The sequence below is a fragment of the Myripristis murdjan genome, chromosome 13, assembly GCF_902150065.1.
Source record: "Myripristis murdjan chromosome 13, fMyrMur1.1, whole genome shotgun sequence".
Lineage (NCBI taxonomy): Eukaryota > Metazoa > Chordata > Actinopteri > Holocentriformes > Holocentridae > Myripristis > Myripristis murdjan.
In genome coordinates, this window is record NC_043992.1 from 31,108,345 (window position 1) to 31,122,292 (window position 13,948).

The 13,948-nt window shown below is 42.0% G+C and overlaps 2 protein-coding genes across 2 annotated transcripts in view; one reads left to right on the forward strand and one right to left on the reverse strand.

Moving 5' to 3' along the window:
- The window catches only part of LOC115369725 (uncharacterized), a 216,416-nt gene that overhangs the window by 20,671 nt on the left and 181,797 nt on the right, over positions 1-13,948 (reverse strand). Inside the window, exon 19 of the mRNA XM_030066393.1 lies at positions 2,943-3,103. Within this exon, the coding sequence (XP_029922253.1) occupies positions 2,943-3,103 (161 nt within the window). The remainder of the gene's footprint in view (positions 1-2,942; positions 3,104-13,948) is intronic.
- On the forward strand, positions 526-3,588 carry LOC115370338 (extracellular calcium-sensing receptor-like). The gene is made up of 6 exons (XM_030067325.1): positions 526-701; positions 797-1,085; positions 1,192-1,947; positions 2,026-2,253; positions 2,391-2,514; positions 2,675-3,588. The coding sequence occupies exons 2-6, from the start codon at positions 831-833 to the stop codon at positions 3,586-3,588; spliced, it is 2,277 nt and encodes a 758-aa protein (XP_029923185.1). The 5' UTR covers positions 526-701; positions 797-830.

A 13,948-nucleotide genomic window follows, 5' to 3' on the forward strand; every position in this document is an offset into this window, starting at 1 on the left:
CCATTTCAATGACTGATAACTTATGTTCAACAGAATGTGTTTGCTGTTGATTATATCTATGTAATGGTTAAGCCCCACAAATAAATAAATACAACATAAAATAAAATACAATACATAGAATATTGTTTTGGTAATAGTTACATTACAGAAGCAGGGGCAGTGTTGGGTCTTTCACAGGTGATTCTGAAAATCTCAAGACTTGGAACCAGAACATCAACCAATGCAACCAGTACATCAACAGGGACAAGTTGGCATGATCTTGTCATGATGCCAGGCTGTTTTCAAGCTTGTAGCCATTGCACAATAATCAGATGCTTGCTGACTGGTGGGACCCACAAAGGCTGTCCAATCTCACTTGTCTCTAATTGGCTTGTAACAGGCCAGTGGGCCTTGCTGACAGACTTAAGGTTATAAAACCTTGCATTAGAGAGCACTTGACCCTGGCCAGGGTGGCGCTGCCCCAACACCGTGTGGGAGTAGAAAATGCCACTAGTTTTGCTCAGGCTGATTGTTTTGGGGCTAGTGGCGACATTTGGAGCAGAGGAGGAAACTGCTCGCTGTCAGATACGGGGGAGTCCGGTGTTCCCCCTTCTGTCTGAAGAAGGAGATTTCACCATCGGTGGAGCCTTTTCCATCCACAGCAAAATCACACAACAGCCACTTTCATTCACAGACACCCCAGCACCTCTCACATGCTCCAGGTATGATGTAGTTATGTGTGCTGTATAAAAAATATTTCTCTTTGTTTTGTTTCAAAATCAAAAATGCTCTCTATGTTTCTCTCCACTTTTCACAGTGTGAACCTGAGAGAATTTCGATTTGCCCAGACCATGATCTTTGCCATTGAGGAGATCAACAGAAGCGACTTTCTTCTCCCCAATGTTTCTATCGGCTACCGTATTTATGACAACTGTGGCTCAACATTATCATCTGTGCATACATCAATGGCTCTGATGAATGGTGATGAGAGGACTGTGGGGAAGACCTGCTCTGGTCAGTCAGCCATTCACGCCATTATCGGGGAGTCTGAATCCTCTTCAACCATAGTACTGGCACGTACTACTGGGCCGTTCAAAATACCAGTGGTGAGAGGGATATCAGAATATAATGTTCAGTGCATGTGGAGTACATTGATGTGTTACACACAATTATCTGCCCACTCTTTCTCTCTGTCTCTCACTGTTTTCTCAGATCAGTCATTCAGCTACTTGTGAGTGTCTGAGCAGCAGAAAGCAATTTCCCTCATTTTTCCGCACCATTGCTAGTGACCTCTACCAGAGCCGAGCTCTAGCCCAGCTGGTCAAGCACTTTGGCTGGAATTGGGTGGGGGCAATCAACAGTGACAGCGACTACGGCAACAATGGAATGGCCATCTTCCTTGCTGCAGCCCAGGAGGAAGGAGTGTGTGTGGAGTACACAGAGAAATTCCACAGGACAGAACCAGAAAAACTGTTGAAAGTGGTAGAGGTGATTCGTAAGAGCACAGCCCGTGTCATTGTGGGTTTCCTGGCACATGTGGAGATGAATAACCTGCTGGAGCAGCTGAGCCTCCACAACATCACAGGCCTGCAGTTCATTGGCGTGGAGGCCTGGATCACTGCTGACAGCCTAGTGACGCCCACCAGCTTCAGCGTGCTGGGAGGCTCTCTGGGTTTTGCTGTACAAAAAGCCAATATCAGTGGCTTTACTGCGTTTGTGATCAAAGAGTTCTGGGAGAAAGCATTTCAGTGCACGGAGGCAAATGTAGACAGTGTGACAGGAACGACACCCTGCAAAGAAATCATGGATCTAATTGAGCTAAAAGATTATAATGATGATGTGGCTGAGTTGAGGTACTCCAGCAATATCTACAAAGCTATTTATGCTGTGGCCCATTCTCTGCACCGCATACTAAAGTGCTCAGAGTATCTGGGCTGTGATAAGACTGTCAAAGTTTCTCCATGGCAGGTAAAATTAATTCACTACTTAAAAATTTTTGTTCTTATTTAAGTAATGAAACATGACATATTGCCTACCCTTTAATAGGTAGTGGAGTCTTTAAAGTGGGTTAACTTTACCATTAAGAATGGGGACCAGGTGTGGTTTGACAGTACTGGAGCGACAGTGGCCCGTTATGAGGTGGTGAACTGGCAGCGTGGATCAGATGGCTCAGTCAGGTTTAAACCCGTGGGCTACTATGATGCCTCCCTGCCCCCTGGACAGAGGTTTGTCCTCAGGACCGAAGACATAAGATGGCCCGGAGGAAACACAGAGGCAGAGTTCACAATATAATTATTACAGTCATTTTAAAATACATCAATTTATGTGTTTCTTATGAGGCTATGTTTTCACATTATGCTTTGCATATGTGCAATGTATATAAAACTCCTTCCTTTCTCTTTCTCTCAAAGTTGCCTGTCTCAGTTTGCAGCGAGAGCTGTCCTCCAGGAACTCATAAGGCCCTTCAGAAAGGAAAGCCTGTATGCTGCTATGACTGCATACCATGTGCAGACGGAGAAATCAGCAACACCACAGGTACATGGATCACAGATCTGAAATTTGTGGATATGCACACGACATCTGCTTGCCAGAGCCTGTGCATCATGCTAAAACTCACTGTGGTAAGGTTTCTTAATTGCTGTTTCAGTCTCTAACTTATTGCAGTTCAATACTAGTGACAAAATTTCCATTACAGATTCTAATGGCTGCACAAAGTGTCGTGAAGAATACTGGTCGAATCAAAAGAGAGATACATGTGTACTGAAAAATGTTGAGTTCCTGTCCTATTCTGAGGTTATGGGCAAAGTGCTGGTATTTTTTTCTTTGTTTGGGGTACTCCTAACTTTAATTGTGTCCACCCTATTCTTGATCAATAAGGACACCCCTTTAGTCAAGGCCAACAACTCTGAGCTGAGCTTCCTGCTGCTCTTCTCCTTGACTCTGTGTTTCCTGTGCTCTCTGACCTTCATTGGCCGGCCCTCCGACTGGTCCTGTATGCTGCGCCACACAGCATTTGGCATCACCTTTGTCCTCTGCATCTCATGTGTTCTGGGGAAAACTATCGTGGTGTTGATGGCCTTCAGGGCTACACTGCCAGGCAGTAATGTCATGAAATGGTTTGGGCCTGCACAGCAAAGACTCAGTGTGCTGGCCTTCACACTCATACAAGTTGTCATTTGTATCCTCTGGTTAACAGTCAACCCACCCTTTCCCTTCAAGAATATGGAGTACTATAAGGAAAAGATTATTTTAGAGTGTGCCTTAGGATCCCCAATCTGGTTCTGGGCTGTGTTAGGGTACATAGGACTCCTGGCTATGTTATGTTTCATTCTAGCTTTTCTAGCTCGGAAGTTACCTGATAATTTCAATGAAGCCAAACTCATCACCTTCAGCATGCTGATTTTCTGTGCTGTCTGGATCACCTTTATCCCGGCTTATGTCAGCTCTCCAGGGAAGTTCACTGTTGCCGTGGAGATATTTGCAATTCTAGCATCCAGTTATGGGTTACTTTTCTGCATATTTGTACCAAAATGTTTCATCATTGTACTGAAACCTGAACTCAACACAAAGAAACATCTGATGGGAAAAACACATTCCAGGTCTCGCTAGAAATGTCCATCAAATATAAATAAAAGTTTATCATTCAATCATTTACTGTTTGTGTGTGTTTTATATATATATATATATATATATATATATATATATATATATATATATATATTTAAGTTGCTCAGCATACATGACACTAGGAAACAGGGTCCATTAAATGACCTTACTCCACCCATCACTGCACGATGTATGATAGACTCAACTGGCCATCTCTGACTGTGAGAAGACACATTCACTGGTTAAAACTTATATATAAATGCATTTACTTTAATTATCCACCTTATTTACAGCAGTTTCTTATACTGTATACATCAAATTATCATATTAGACATTCTACCCATCCTTATTTTATTGTTCCTAGTGTTAACAAATCTTTTGGCAGAAGATCATTTATGTTTAAAGCACCAACAGACTGGAATAACTTACCTTCCAATACCAGATCTATTTCTTCGTTTGGTATATTTATGAGTTCTTTGTCTTCTCACTTTAAGGTGGCCTGCTCTTGCTTTCATTGAAGCTCCTCGATCCCCATGATTTGGTGTATTTAATTGCTGTTGTTCGGTATCTCTGTACTGGCCACCGTGGCCATGTTATGGTTGTATTGTCCTAATGTCATCATGATGTTAACTGTGGATTGTCTTCTGTTACTGTTTGTCTTTGTTTTTTTTTTGTTTTTGTTTTTTTTTTTTTCTTCTTTTCCTAATGTATTTATTGTTGTTTTGTTATCATTTGTCATTGTATTGTTTTGTTTTCTGTTTATTTGTTTTGTTTCTGTGTATTCTGTACTTTGTTGAGTCCATGTTTGTTTATATGTCTGGACCCCCTTGAAAACGAGATGATGCATCTCAAGGGGTTTATCCAAATAAATAAATTTCAATTTCAATTTTGACACCATAAAACATTCTTAACTGGACCCTGAACAAATAAGAGGTTTTGTGCATGAATGAAGAAATGTTGAACTAAAATGTTTGTTTGTCCGTAATGCGATACATTTTATAATATTATTCATGAATAAATTCCTGAAAATGCCACTGAAAAAAATTATACATTAAATGGAAGCTAACATTTAAAATATATTAAGGTATTTTTATTTTCCATTCATCCCTTAAATACTGTATTAAGGGATATCAAAAAAAGCCTTGATTTAGCATTATTTAAGAAAATTGGAAGTAGTATGTGCACATTCTATATCATCTGGTGATGAAGGTGTTGGTATTTTTCCGTAGTACATAAATAGTACATAATAGCCACACATATTGTTAAATGTATATATGTATCTCTATCTCACTCATATTCCCAGACTCCTGCTCTGTCTCTCACAGTAGTCCTAACCATAAAGATGGTGGTGAGTGCATTTTTTGTCAGGACCCTAATCCTAAACCATGAACCGAAACCCAAACCTCAGCCTCAGAGCTGCCAAGGCATCTTGACAAGATCCTGGAGGTGTGCCTACTCAGCCCTTTTGGCAAGATGTCCCATTCTTTTAAACTAGAAGAGTGACCGGGCCTTATTGTCCTTTGGCAAGTGGAAATCCTTGTTCTGCAGCAAATGGGTTAAATGTTTCCCATTTCCCATACGCCATATCTACCAACAGTTTAATTTGCAAACAGTATCATGGTCTTTTACAAAAAATGGTTCCTGTGCTATAGTTAATGACCGTTTCTGAAAGCTTATGAGATAGTGAAGACAAAACTGAAGACCGGTTGAAACCAGTGTGACCTCATTACACTCTGATTTGACAAGAAGAAGATCACGTCACCATTTTCCTTTGGTGTATAAAGGGAACACATTTTGATCAGTGACACAAGAGCGGATTGCAGAGCACATGTACAGTAAATGTGCATGTGTGCCCGTGTCTTCCAGATGTTTGCAAGTGTGTATTTAATGTTCCTGTTTATGTTTGGGGTGATGGGAGCCTTTGGGGCAGAGGAAGAAGCTGCTCTCTGTTGGATGCTGGGGAGCCCAGAGTTCCCTCTGTTGTCTAAGGAAGGAGATATAATTATTGGGGGAGCCTTCTCCATCCATACCCAAATCGCAAAGCCCCTGCTCTCCTTCACAGATCCTCCAAAACGTCTCATATGCTCAAGGTACTGTATATCTTATCCTCTCTACTCTGGTAAAAAGAGATAAGCCTTTTCACAAAGAAAAGAAAACATTCAAAAATGTCTCATGTCAAACAAAAAATGTTTGCTATTTATTTCAGGTTTAATTTCAGAGAGTTTCGTTTTGTCCAGACAATGATCTTTGCTATTGAGCAGATCAACAACAGCACCTCTCTGCTACCAAATGTCCCAATTGGATACAAGATATTTGACAGTTGTTCATCAACCGTATCTGCAACACGTGCAGTCATGGCTTTAATGAATGGACAAGAAAGAACTTTGGGAAAAAACTGCTCCAGCAAATCATCTGTCCATGCCATTATTGGTACCTCTGACTCCTCTTCAACCATTGCGATGCTGCAAACTTCAGGGATTTTCCAAATACCTGTGGTAACAGTCTGCAATTTATTTGAGCCTGTAAAAACAATGTTTCATTTTATAAATGTCATTGATCTCTTTTTTCTCCTCTGTTTAGATCAGCCACTTTGCCACATGTGCTTGTCTGAGTAACAGACGGGAGTATTCTTCATTCTTCAGAACTATCCCCAGTGACTACCACCAGAGTAGAGCCCTGGCAAAGCTGGTCAAACACTTTGGCTGGACCTGGGTGGGTACAGTTAGAAGCGACAGTGACTATGGCAACAATGGCATGGCAACATTTATCAAAGCTGCAGGCCAAGAGGGGGTGTGTATTGAGTACTCAGAGGCCATCTCGAGGACATACCCCCAGAGCCAGGCTGCCAGGGTGGTCAGAGTGATCCGTAACGGCAGTGCCAGGGTTTTGGTGGCCTTCCTTGCCCAGAGAGATATGGACATGCTGTTGGAGGAAGCTATGAAGCAGAATCTCACTGGAGTACAGTGGGTAGGGAGTGAGTCTTGGATCACAGCAGGCCACCTGGCCACCAAGAGGCACTTGGGCATCCTAATTGGATCTCTGGGCTTCACCATCAGAAAGTCCAAGATCCCAGGCCTGAGAGAGTTCCTATTACAGGTTAACCCAAGTCAAAACCCCCAGAGCAGCCTGCTCAGAGAGTTCTGGGAGACCACTTTTGGCTGCAGTTTCCAATCCAGTCTGGATGGTCAGAGCCAGGGCAGGCAGTGCTCTGGTTCTGAGAGACTAGATGACATTGACAATACATTCACAGATGTGTCAGAGCTGAGGATATCTAATAATGTATACAAGGCTGTGTATGCTGTGGCTCATGCTATGCACAACATGTTAAAGTGCAGACATCATGGAGAAAAGCTGAACCAGTCATGCATCTGGAGAGACAAGTTCGAGCCAGTGCAGGTGAGAGGTCACTTTTCTGTGGGTGAATCTGTGAATCTGTGTCTGTGAATCTACTGTTAATTTCTTTTTACTGGTAGGTTTTGAAAAACCTCCAACGTGTGAATTTCACTCTTCACTCAGGAGAAAGAGTGTATTTTGATGATTATGGAGACCCTGCAGCCATGTATGATCTGATGAACTGGCAGAGAAGCCCAACAGGAGAGACTGTGTTTGTGACTGTAGGGAGCTATGATGCTTTGCTGCCAAATGGAAAGCAGTTTACCATGAACGGAATAAACATAACATGGGCTGCTGAATCCCTAAAGGTAAAATAAGAAAAGTCATATTAGAAAGGCTGCGTGTGTATGTGTGTGCTGTTCTCATTTGGCTGCTGTTGAGGTTGAATAGTGTGTGTTTAGTTTTAGTAAGGCATCGCCTCCAGTAATTTGATAAGCAGAAAAAAAATGATCAGATGAAAATCAATATCAGTGAAGTGCTGTGAAGGTTTTACCTTCATGAAACTTGGTTTAAATTACTGAGAACATATAAACACTAATGCTCCTCTAATCTGTCTCTAGCAGTTCAAATAGGCCCGTCAAACTTCTTTTGGAAACTTGTAAGGAATTTTGTGTGGTGTAAGATGATTACCAGTAAATCATTATTTAATCTGTAAGAAGCTATGGTGATCAATACAGAGTATACACACAGTGTCTGTGCTCACTTCAACATGTAATGTAATGTGTAATTTCATACTGTAGAATCTAATCTGGAATTGCAATGACTGCTGTGTAAAATTAATGCAATCTGTATTCTTCAGTTTAAAGAAAATATAATACAAATGAGTGTATTTCTACATGTTTCTGCTGTACATGGAAAAGTGTGGTGCTTTTGCAGAGGCCACAGTCTGTGTGCAGTGAGAGCTGCGTCCCAGGTTTTCGCCAAGCTGTGATTAAAGGCAAACCTGTCTGCTGTTTCTCCTGCATTGCCTGCGCTGCCGGAGAAATCAGCAACACCAGTGGTGAGAAGATAGGAGACGCTTTTTCCAAATCATTCATTCATTCATTCATCATAAATTAATAGTGTAATTTTATTGCGTTTCAGTATGACAGCTATAAAGCAATTGTGTAGTATCGGTGTGGTCACCATCAGCTCCAGCATAACATATATGAGTGTCAGAGTATGATCACAGTTCAGCTGAGATGATGTTTTCCTTTCAGATTCTGCAGAGTGTTCTCGGTGTTCACTGGAGTACTGGTCCAATGAAGACCGCAGCTTGTGCGTTCCAAAAGTGGTTGAGTTCCTGTCTTTTGAAGAAACCATGGGGACCCTCCTCACTGCTTTGTCATTGTTTGGAGCAAGTTTAACATTAGTCGTGTCAGTTGTTTTCTTTCAATTCCGTGACACACCTCTTATCAAAGCAAGTAACTCTGAGCTGAGCTTCCTGCTGCTCTTCTCCTTGACTCTGTGTTTCCTGTGCTCTCTGACCTTCATTGGCCGGCCCTCTGACTGGTCCTGTATGCTGCGCCACACAGCATTTGGCATCACCTTTGTCCTCTGCATCTCATGTGTTCTGGGGAAAACTATAGTGGTGTTGATGGCCTTCAGGGCTACACTTCCAGGCAGTAATGTTATGAAATGGTTTGGGCCTGCACAGCAAAGACTCAGTGTGCTGGCCTTCACTCTCATACAAGTTGTCATTTGTATCCTCTGGTTAACAGTCAACCCGCCCTTTCCTTTCAAGAATATGGAGCACCATAAGGAAAAGATTATTTTAGAGTGTGCCTTAGGATCCCCAATCTGGTTCTGGGCTGTGTTAGGGTACATAGGACTCCTGGCTATGTTATGTTTCATTCTAGCTTTTCTAGCTCGGAAATTACCTGATAATTTCAATGAAGCCAAATTCATCACCTTCAGCATGCTGATTTTCTGTGCTGTCTGGATCACCTTTATCCCGGCTTATGTCAGCTCTCCAGGGAAGTTTACTGTTGCTGTGGAGATATTTGCAATTCTAGCATCCAGTTATGGGTTACTTTTCTGCATATTTGTACCAAAATGTTTCATCATTGTACTGAAACCTGAACTCAACACAAAGAAACATCTGATGGGAAAAACACATTCCAAGTCTCCCTAGATATGTCTGTCAAATATAAATAAAAGTTTATCATTCAGTCATTTTGCTGTTTAGGTGTTTTTTCTATATTAGCTTGACATTCAGAACACTAGGAGACAGGGTCTCTCAGTTTTGACACCATAAAATATTCTTAATCAGACCCTGAATAAATTGCAGGTTTTGTGAATGGATTAAGAAATATTGAACTAAAATGTTGGCTATTCCTTAATTTTATAATATTATTCATGAATTAGTCCATGAAATGCCACTGAGATGGAAAATAACACTTTTAGTACACTAGAAAGGTACTGTTAAATTGCATTCGAATTATCCCTTGAATTATCCCTTAAACGCCTTGATTTAACTAAACCAAATATTAGCTAAATTTCCCTGATATTTACCTTCATCACATTGTTATCAACAAGAGGCACATAAAAAACAAATATCATGCCATCTGACCGCTTCACTGTAAAGCGCTTACAATTAAGGAAAGTATTTTCAAGTGTTGCTCAAGCAGTTAGTCTGTCACACAAGCATAACAAAGCACACAGTGTACAAAACAAACAAGTGCATGTGAGGCTTTGTAATTAGTTTGTGATGTGAGGAGGGGCAAATATACAAAGAACCTCAGCTTGACACTGATCTTTCCCATGGTGACTGGCCTCTCATTAGCTGCTTCCAGCTCACAAACATCAGATGTCACAAATAAAATAATAAAACAACAACAACAACAACAACAACAACAAATATCACAAACAGTAAGATGCTGGATATTGTAGATGTTCTACATATGTAAATTAATCAGTTATTCAGTATCTCTAATATTTATGTAATAAGAACAGTAGGTGAAGATGTAGAGGAAAATGCTAGCATTTTTTGTAAAGCATAGCCTTAAGTTATATATGTTTAAAATATTGTTTTTTTTTTTTATTATTTTATTTCTGTGCTATTTGTTCTTTTGTAGCAGTAAGGGTCACTTTTGTCAGTGGGCAGATATCACATTTTTTAATCAAACTCCCCCATTCACACATTTGGCTCCACTTTTCTCTCTAGAATCTATCACACTCATATTCCCACACTCCTGCTCTGTCTTTCACAGTAGTCCTAACCATAAAGATGGTGCTGACTGCATTTTTTGTCAGGACCCCAATCCTAAACCAGGGCTACTCAGCCCGCAACAATCATGGGAGGAGGAATTTGCTTTGTTGAAGTTGGTAACAAGCCAGTGTGCGTTATTTGCCAGAGGACAATTGCTGTTCTAAAACGTCTGAATCTTCAATGCCACCATTGAACTCATGGTGACTTGAGCAAAACATATCCAGTTGGAAGCGAAATCAGAAAGGACAAGATTTGGTCTCTATTACCCCTTTTCCATCAAAGAGGTTCCAGGGCTGGTTCGGAGCCAGTGCCTGACTTAGCACCGGTTCTTTGTTTTTCCACTGCCCAAGCACCAGCCAAACTGGTTCCAAATCCATTCCAGGCAAGCACCAACTTCGAGCAGGGGCTAAACAGGGGCCAGAGAAAGAACCGATGACGCGACCCACCACGTCATTGGTGGGCGGGGTTACAGAACCAAACGGGAACAGAGAATGCTATAAACGTATAGCTAAACGTAGTCGTCGTTCATTCCGACTACGAATACGACAGGCAGCAATAATTGCATTTTTCGCTTCTGGGTCGCAATGCAGGCTTGTAAAGACACAAGCAGTATTTGCATCGCTACAATGGGTCGTCCATTTGTAGTCCATGTTGATTATTGTGATTCCGAGTGAGCGTCTCGCAAACCCACGTGATCACGTTTTCCGCTGACGTAATGACGCGGCTCTGACTTGGCTCCACTTGGCTCTTGGCCGATGGAAAAGCAAACCGGTTCTTTGTTGGAACCAGTTAAGCAGTGGCTCTAGCACCAGCACTGAACTAGCACCAAGTTCTTTTTGGTGGAAAAGGGGCATATCTTCAAGTTTGCGTGGCCAACAAAGTGTGATGAGATTCAGCTGCAAGGAAAGTTACAGAGGCACAGAGATCACTGTTCACATTTTTTGAATGAAGTCTGTTTATTTTATAATGTTCCAAGGGAGTGTGATAAAATAGGACAGACATTTTTAGCTTGCGAGCCTTGGACACAGCTGAATTTTGCTGAGTGGCCAGGAGATATAATAATTGAGTCATCTTAAGTTGAGTAGCCTTGTCCTAAACCATGAACCTAAACCCAAACCTCAACCTCAGAGCTGCCAAGGCATCTTTACAAGATTCTGGACGTGTGCCTACTCGGCCCTCTTGGCAAGGTGTCCCATTCTTTTGCATTGGAAGAATAAGCGGGCCTAGTCATCCTATGGCAAGTGGAAATCCCTGTTCTGCAGCAAATGGGTTAAATGTGTCCTGTTTCCCATACGCCACATCTACCTATGGTTTAAATTGAGGAAAAAAAAAAAAAAACAGTATCATGGTCTTTTGCACAAAATGGTTCCTGTGCTATAGTTTATGACTGTTTGTGTAAGCTTATGAGATAGTGGAGACAAAACTGAAGACCGGTTGAAACCAGTGTGACCTCATTACACTCTGATTTGACAAGAAGAAGATCACGTCACCATTTTCCTTTGGTGTATAAAGGGAACACATTTTGATCAGTCACACAAGAGCGAATTGCACAGCACATGTACAGTAAATGTGCACGTGTGTGCCCGTGTCTTCCAGATGTTTGCAAGTGTGTATTTAATGTTCCTGTTTATGCTTGGGGTGATGGGAGCCTTTGGGGCAGAGGAAGAAGCTGCTCTCTGTTGGATGCTGGGGAGCCCAGAGTTCCCTCTGTTGTCTAAGGAAGGAGATATAATTATTGGGGGAGCCTTCTCCATCCATACCCAAATCGCAAAGCCCCTGCTCTCCTTCACAGATCCTCCAAAACGTCTCATATGCTCAAGGTACTGTATATCTTATCCTCTCTATTCTGGCTAAAAGAAATCAACCTTTTCATGAGGAAAAGCAAACATTAAAAAAATGTCTCATATCAAACTAAAAATTGTTGCTATTTATTTTAGGCTTCATTTCAGAGAGTTTCGTTTTGTCCAGACAATGATCTTTGCTATTGAGCAGATCAACAATAGTACCTCTCTGCTACCTAATATCTCAATTGGATACAAGATATTTGACAGCTGTAGCTCAACTGTATCTGCAACACGTGCAGCAATGGCTCTAATGAACGGACAAGAAAAAACTTTGGGAAAAAACTGCTCCAGCAAATCATCTGTCCATGCCATTATTGGTACCTCTGACTCTTCTTCGACCATTGCGATGCTGCAAACTTCAGGGATTTTCCAAATACCTATGGTAACAGTCTGTAATTTATTAGAGCCTGACTAAACAATGTTTCATTTTATAAATGTCTTTGATCTCTTTTTGTTCCTCTCTGTTTAGATCAGCCACTTTGCCACATGTGCTTGTCTGAGTAACAGACGGGAGTATTCTTCATTCTTCAGAACTATCCCCAGTGACTACCACCAGAGTAGAGCCCTGGCTAAGCTGGTCAAACACTTTGGCTGGACCTGGGTGGGTACAATTAGAAGTGACAATGACTATGGCAACAATGGCATGGCAACATTTATCAAAGCTGCAGGCCAAGAGGGGGTGTGTATTGAGTACTCAGAGGCCATCTTGAGGACATACCCCCAGAGCCAGGCTGCCAGGGTGGTCAGAGTGATCCGTAACGGCAGTGCCAGGGTTTTGGTGGCCTTCCTTTCCCAGATAGAAATGGACATACTGTTGGAGGAAGCTATGAAGCAGAACCTCACTGGAGTACAGTGGGTAGGGAGTGAGTCCTGGATCACAGCAGGCCACCTGGCCACCAAGAGGCACTCAGACATCCTAATCGGATCTCTGGGCTTCACCATCAGAAAGTCCAAGATCCCAGGCCTGAGAGAGTTCCTATTACAGGTAAACCCGAGTCAAAACCCCCAGAGCAGCCTGCTCAGGGAGTTCTGGGAGACCACTTTTGGCTGCAGTTTCCAATCCAGGCTGGATGGTCAGAGCCAGGGCAGGCAGTGCTCTGGTTCTGAGAGACTAGATGACGTTGACAATACATTCACAGATGTGTCAGAGCTGAGGATATCTAATAATGTATACAAGGCTGTGTATGCTGTGGCTCATGCTATGCACAACATGTTAAAGTGCAGACATCATGGAGAAAAGCTGAACCAGTCATGCATCTGGAGAGACAAGTTCGAGCCAGTGCAGGTGAGAGGTCACTGTTTTGTGGATAATGTAATTCTCTTTTTTAATTGTGAATGTGAAACTACTGTTGATTTCTTTTTACCGGCAGGTCTTGAAAAACCTACAACGTGTGAATTTCACTCTTCACTCAGGAGAAAGAGTGAATTTTGATGATTACGGAGACCCTGCAGCCATCTATGATCTGATGAACTGGCAGAGAAGCCCAACAGGAGAGACTGTGTTTGTGACTGTAGGGAGCTACAATGCTTTGCTGCCAAATGGAAAGCAGTTTACCATGAACGGAATAAACATAACATGGGCTGCTGAGGCCCTAAAGGTATAATAAGATCAGTCATATTAGAAAGAATGTGTGTGTATGCTTGTGCTGTTGTCATTTGGTTGAATAGTGTGTGTTGACAAGTATCAACAAATTATCAGATGAAAATCAGTGAAGCTTTCACCTTCATAACACTTGGTTTAAATTACTGAGAACCTGAGTGTGAGTGGGTGAGTGAGTGAGTGAGTGAGTGAGTGAGTGAGTGTACACAAATGTATTTATACATCATTCTGCTGTACATTGTAAAGTGTGGTGCTTTTGCAGAGGCCACAGTCTGTGTGCAGTGAGAGCTGCATCCCAGGTTTTCGCCAAGCTGTGATTAAAGGCAAACCTGTCTG

Excerpts from the sequence above, each read along its gene's own strand:
- LOC115370338 (XM_030067325.1), top strand. The coding sequence starts at position 831 with ATGATCTTTGCCATTGAGGAGATCAACAGAAGCGACTTTCTTCTCCCC. Across the intron at positions 1,948-2,025 it reads TCAAAGTTTCTCCATGGCAG|GTAGTGGAGTCTTTAAAGTG; the intron begins GTAAAATTAATT and ends ACCCTTTAATAG. Across the intron at positions 2,254-2,390 it reads GGCCCGGAGGAAACACAGAG|TTGCCTGTCTCAGTTTGCAG; the intron begins GCAGAGTTCACA and ends TTTCTCTCAAAG.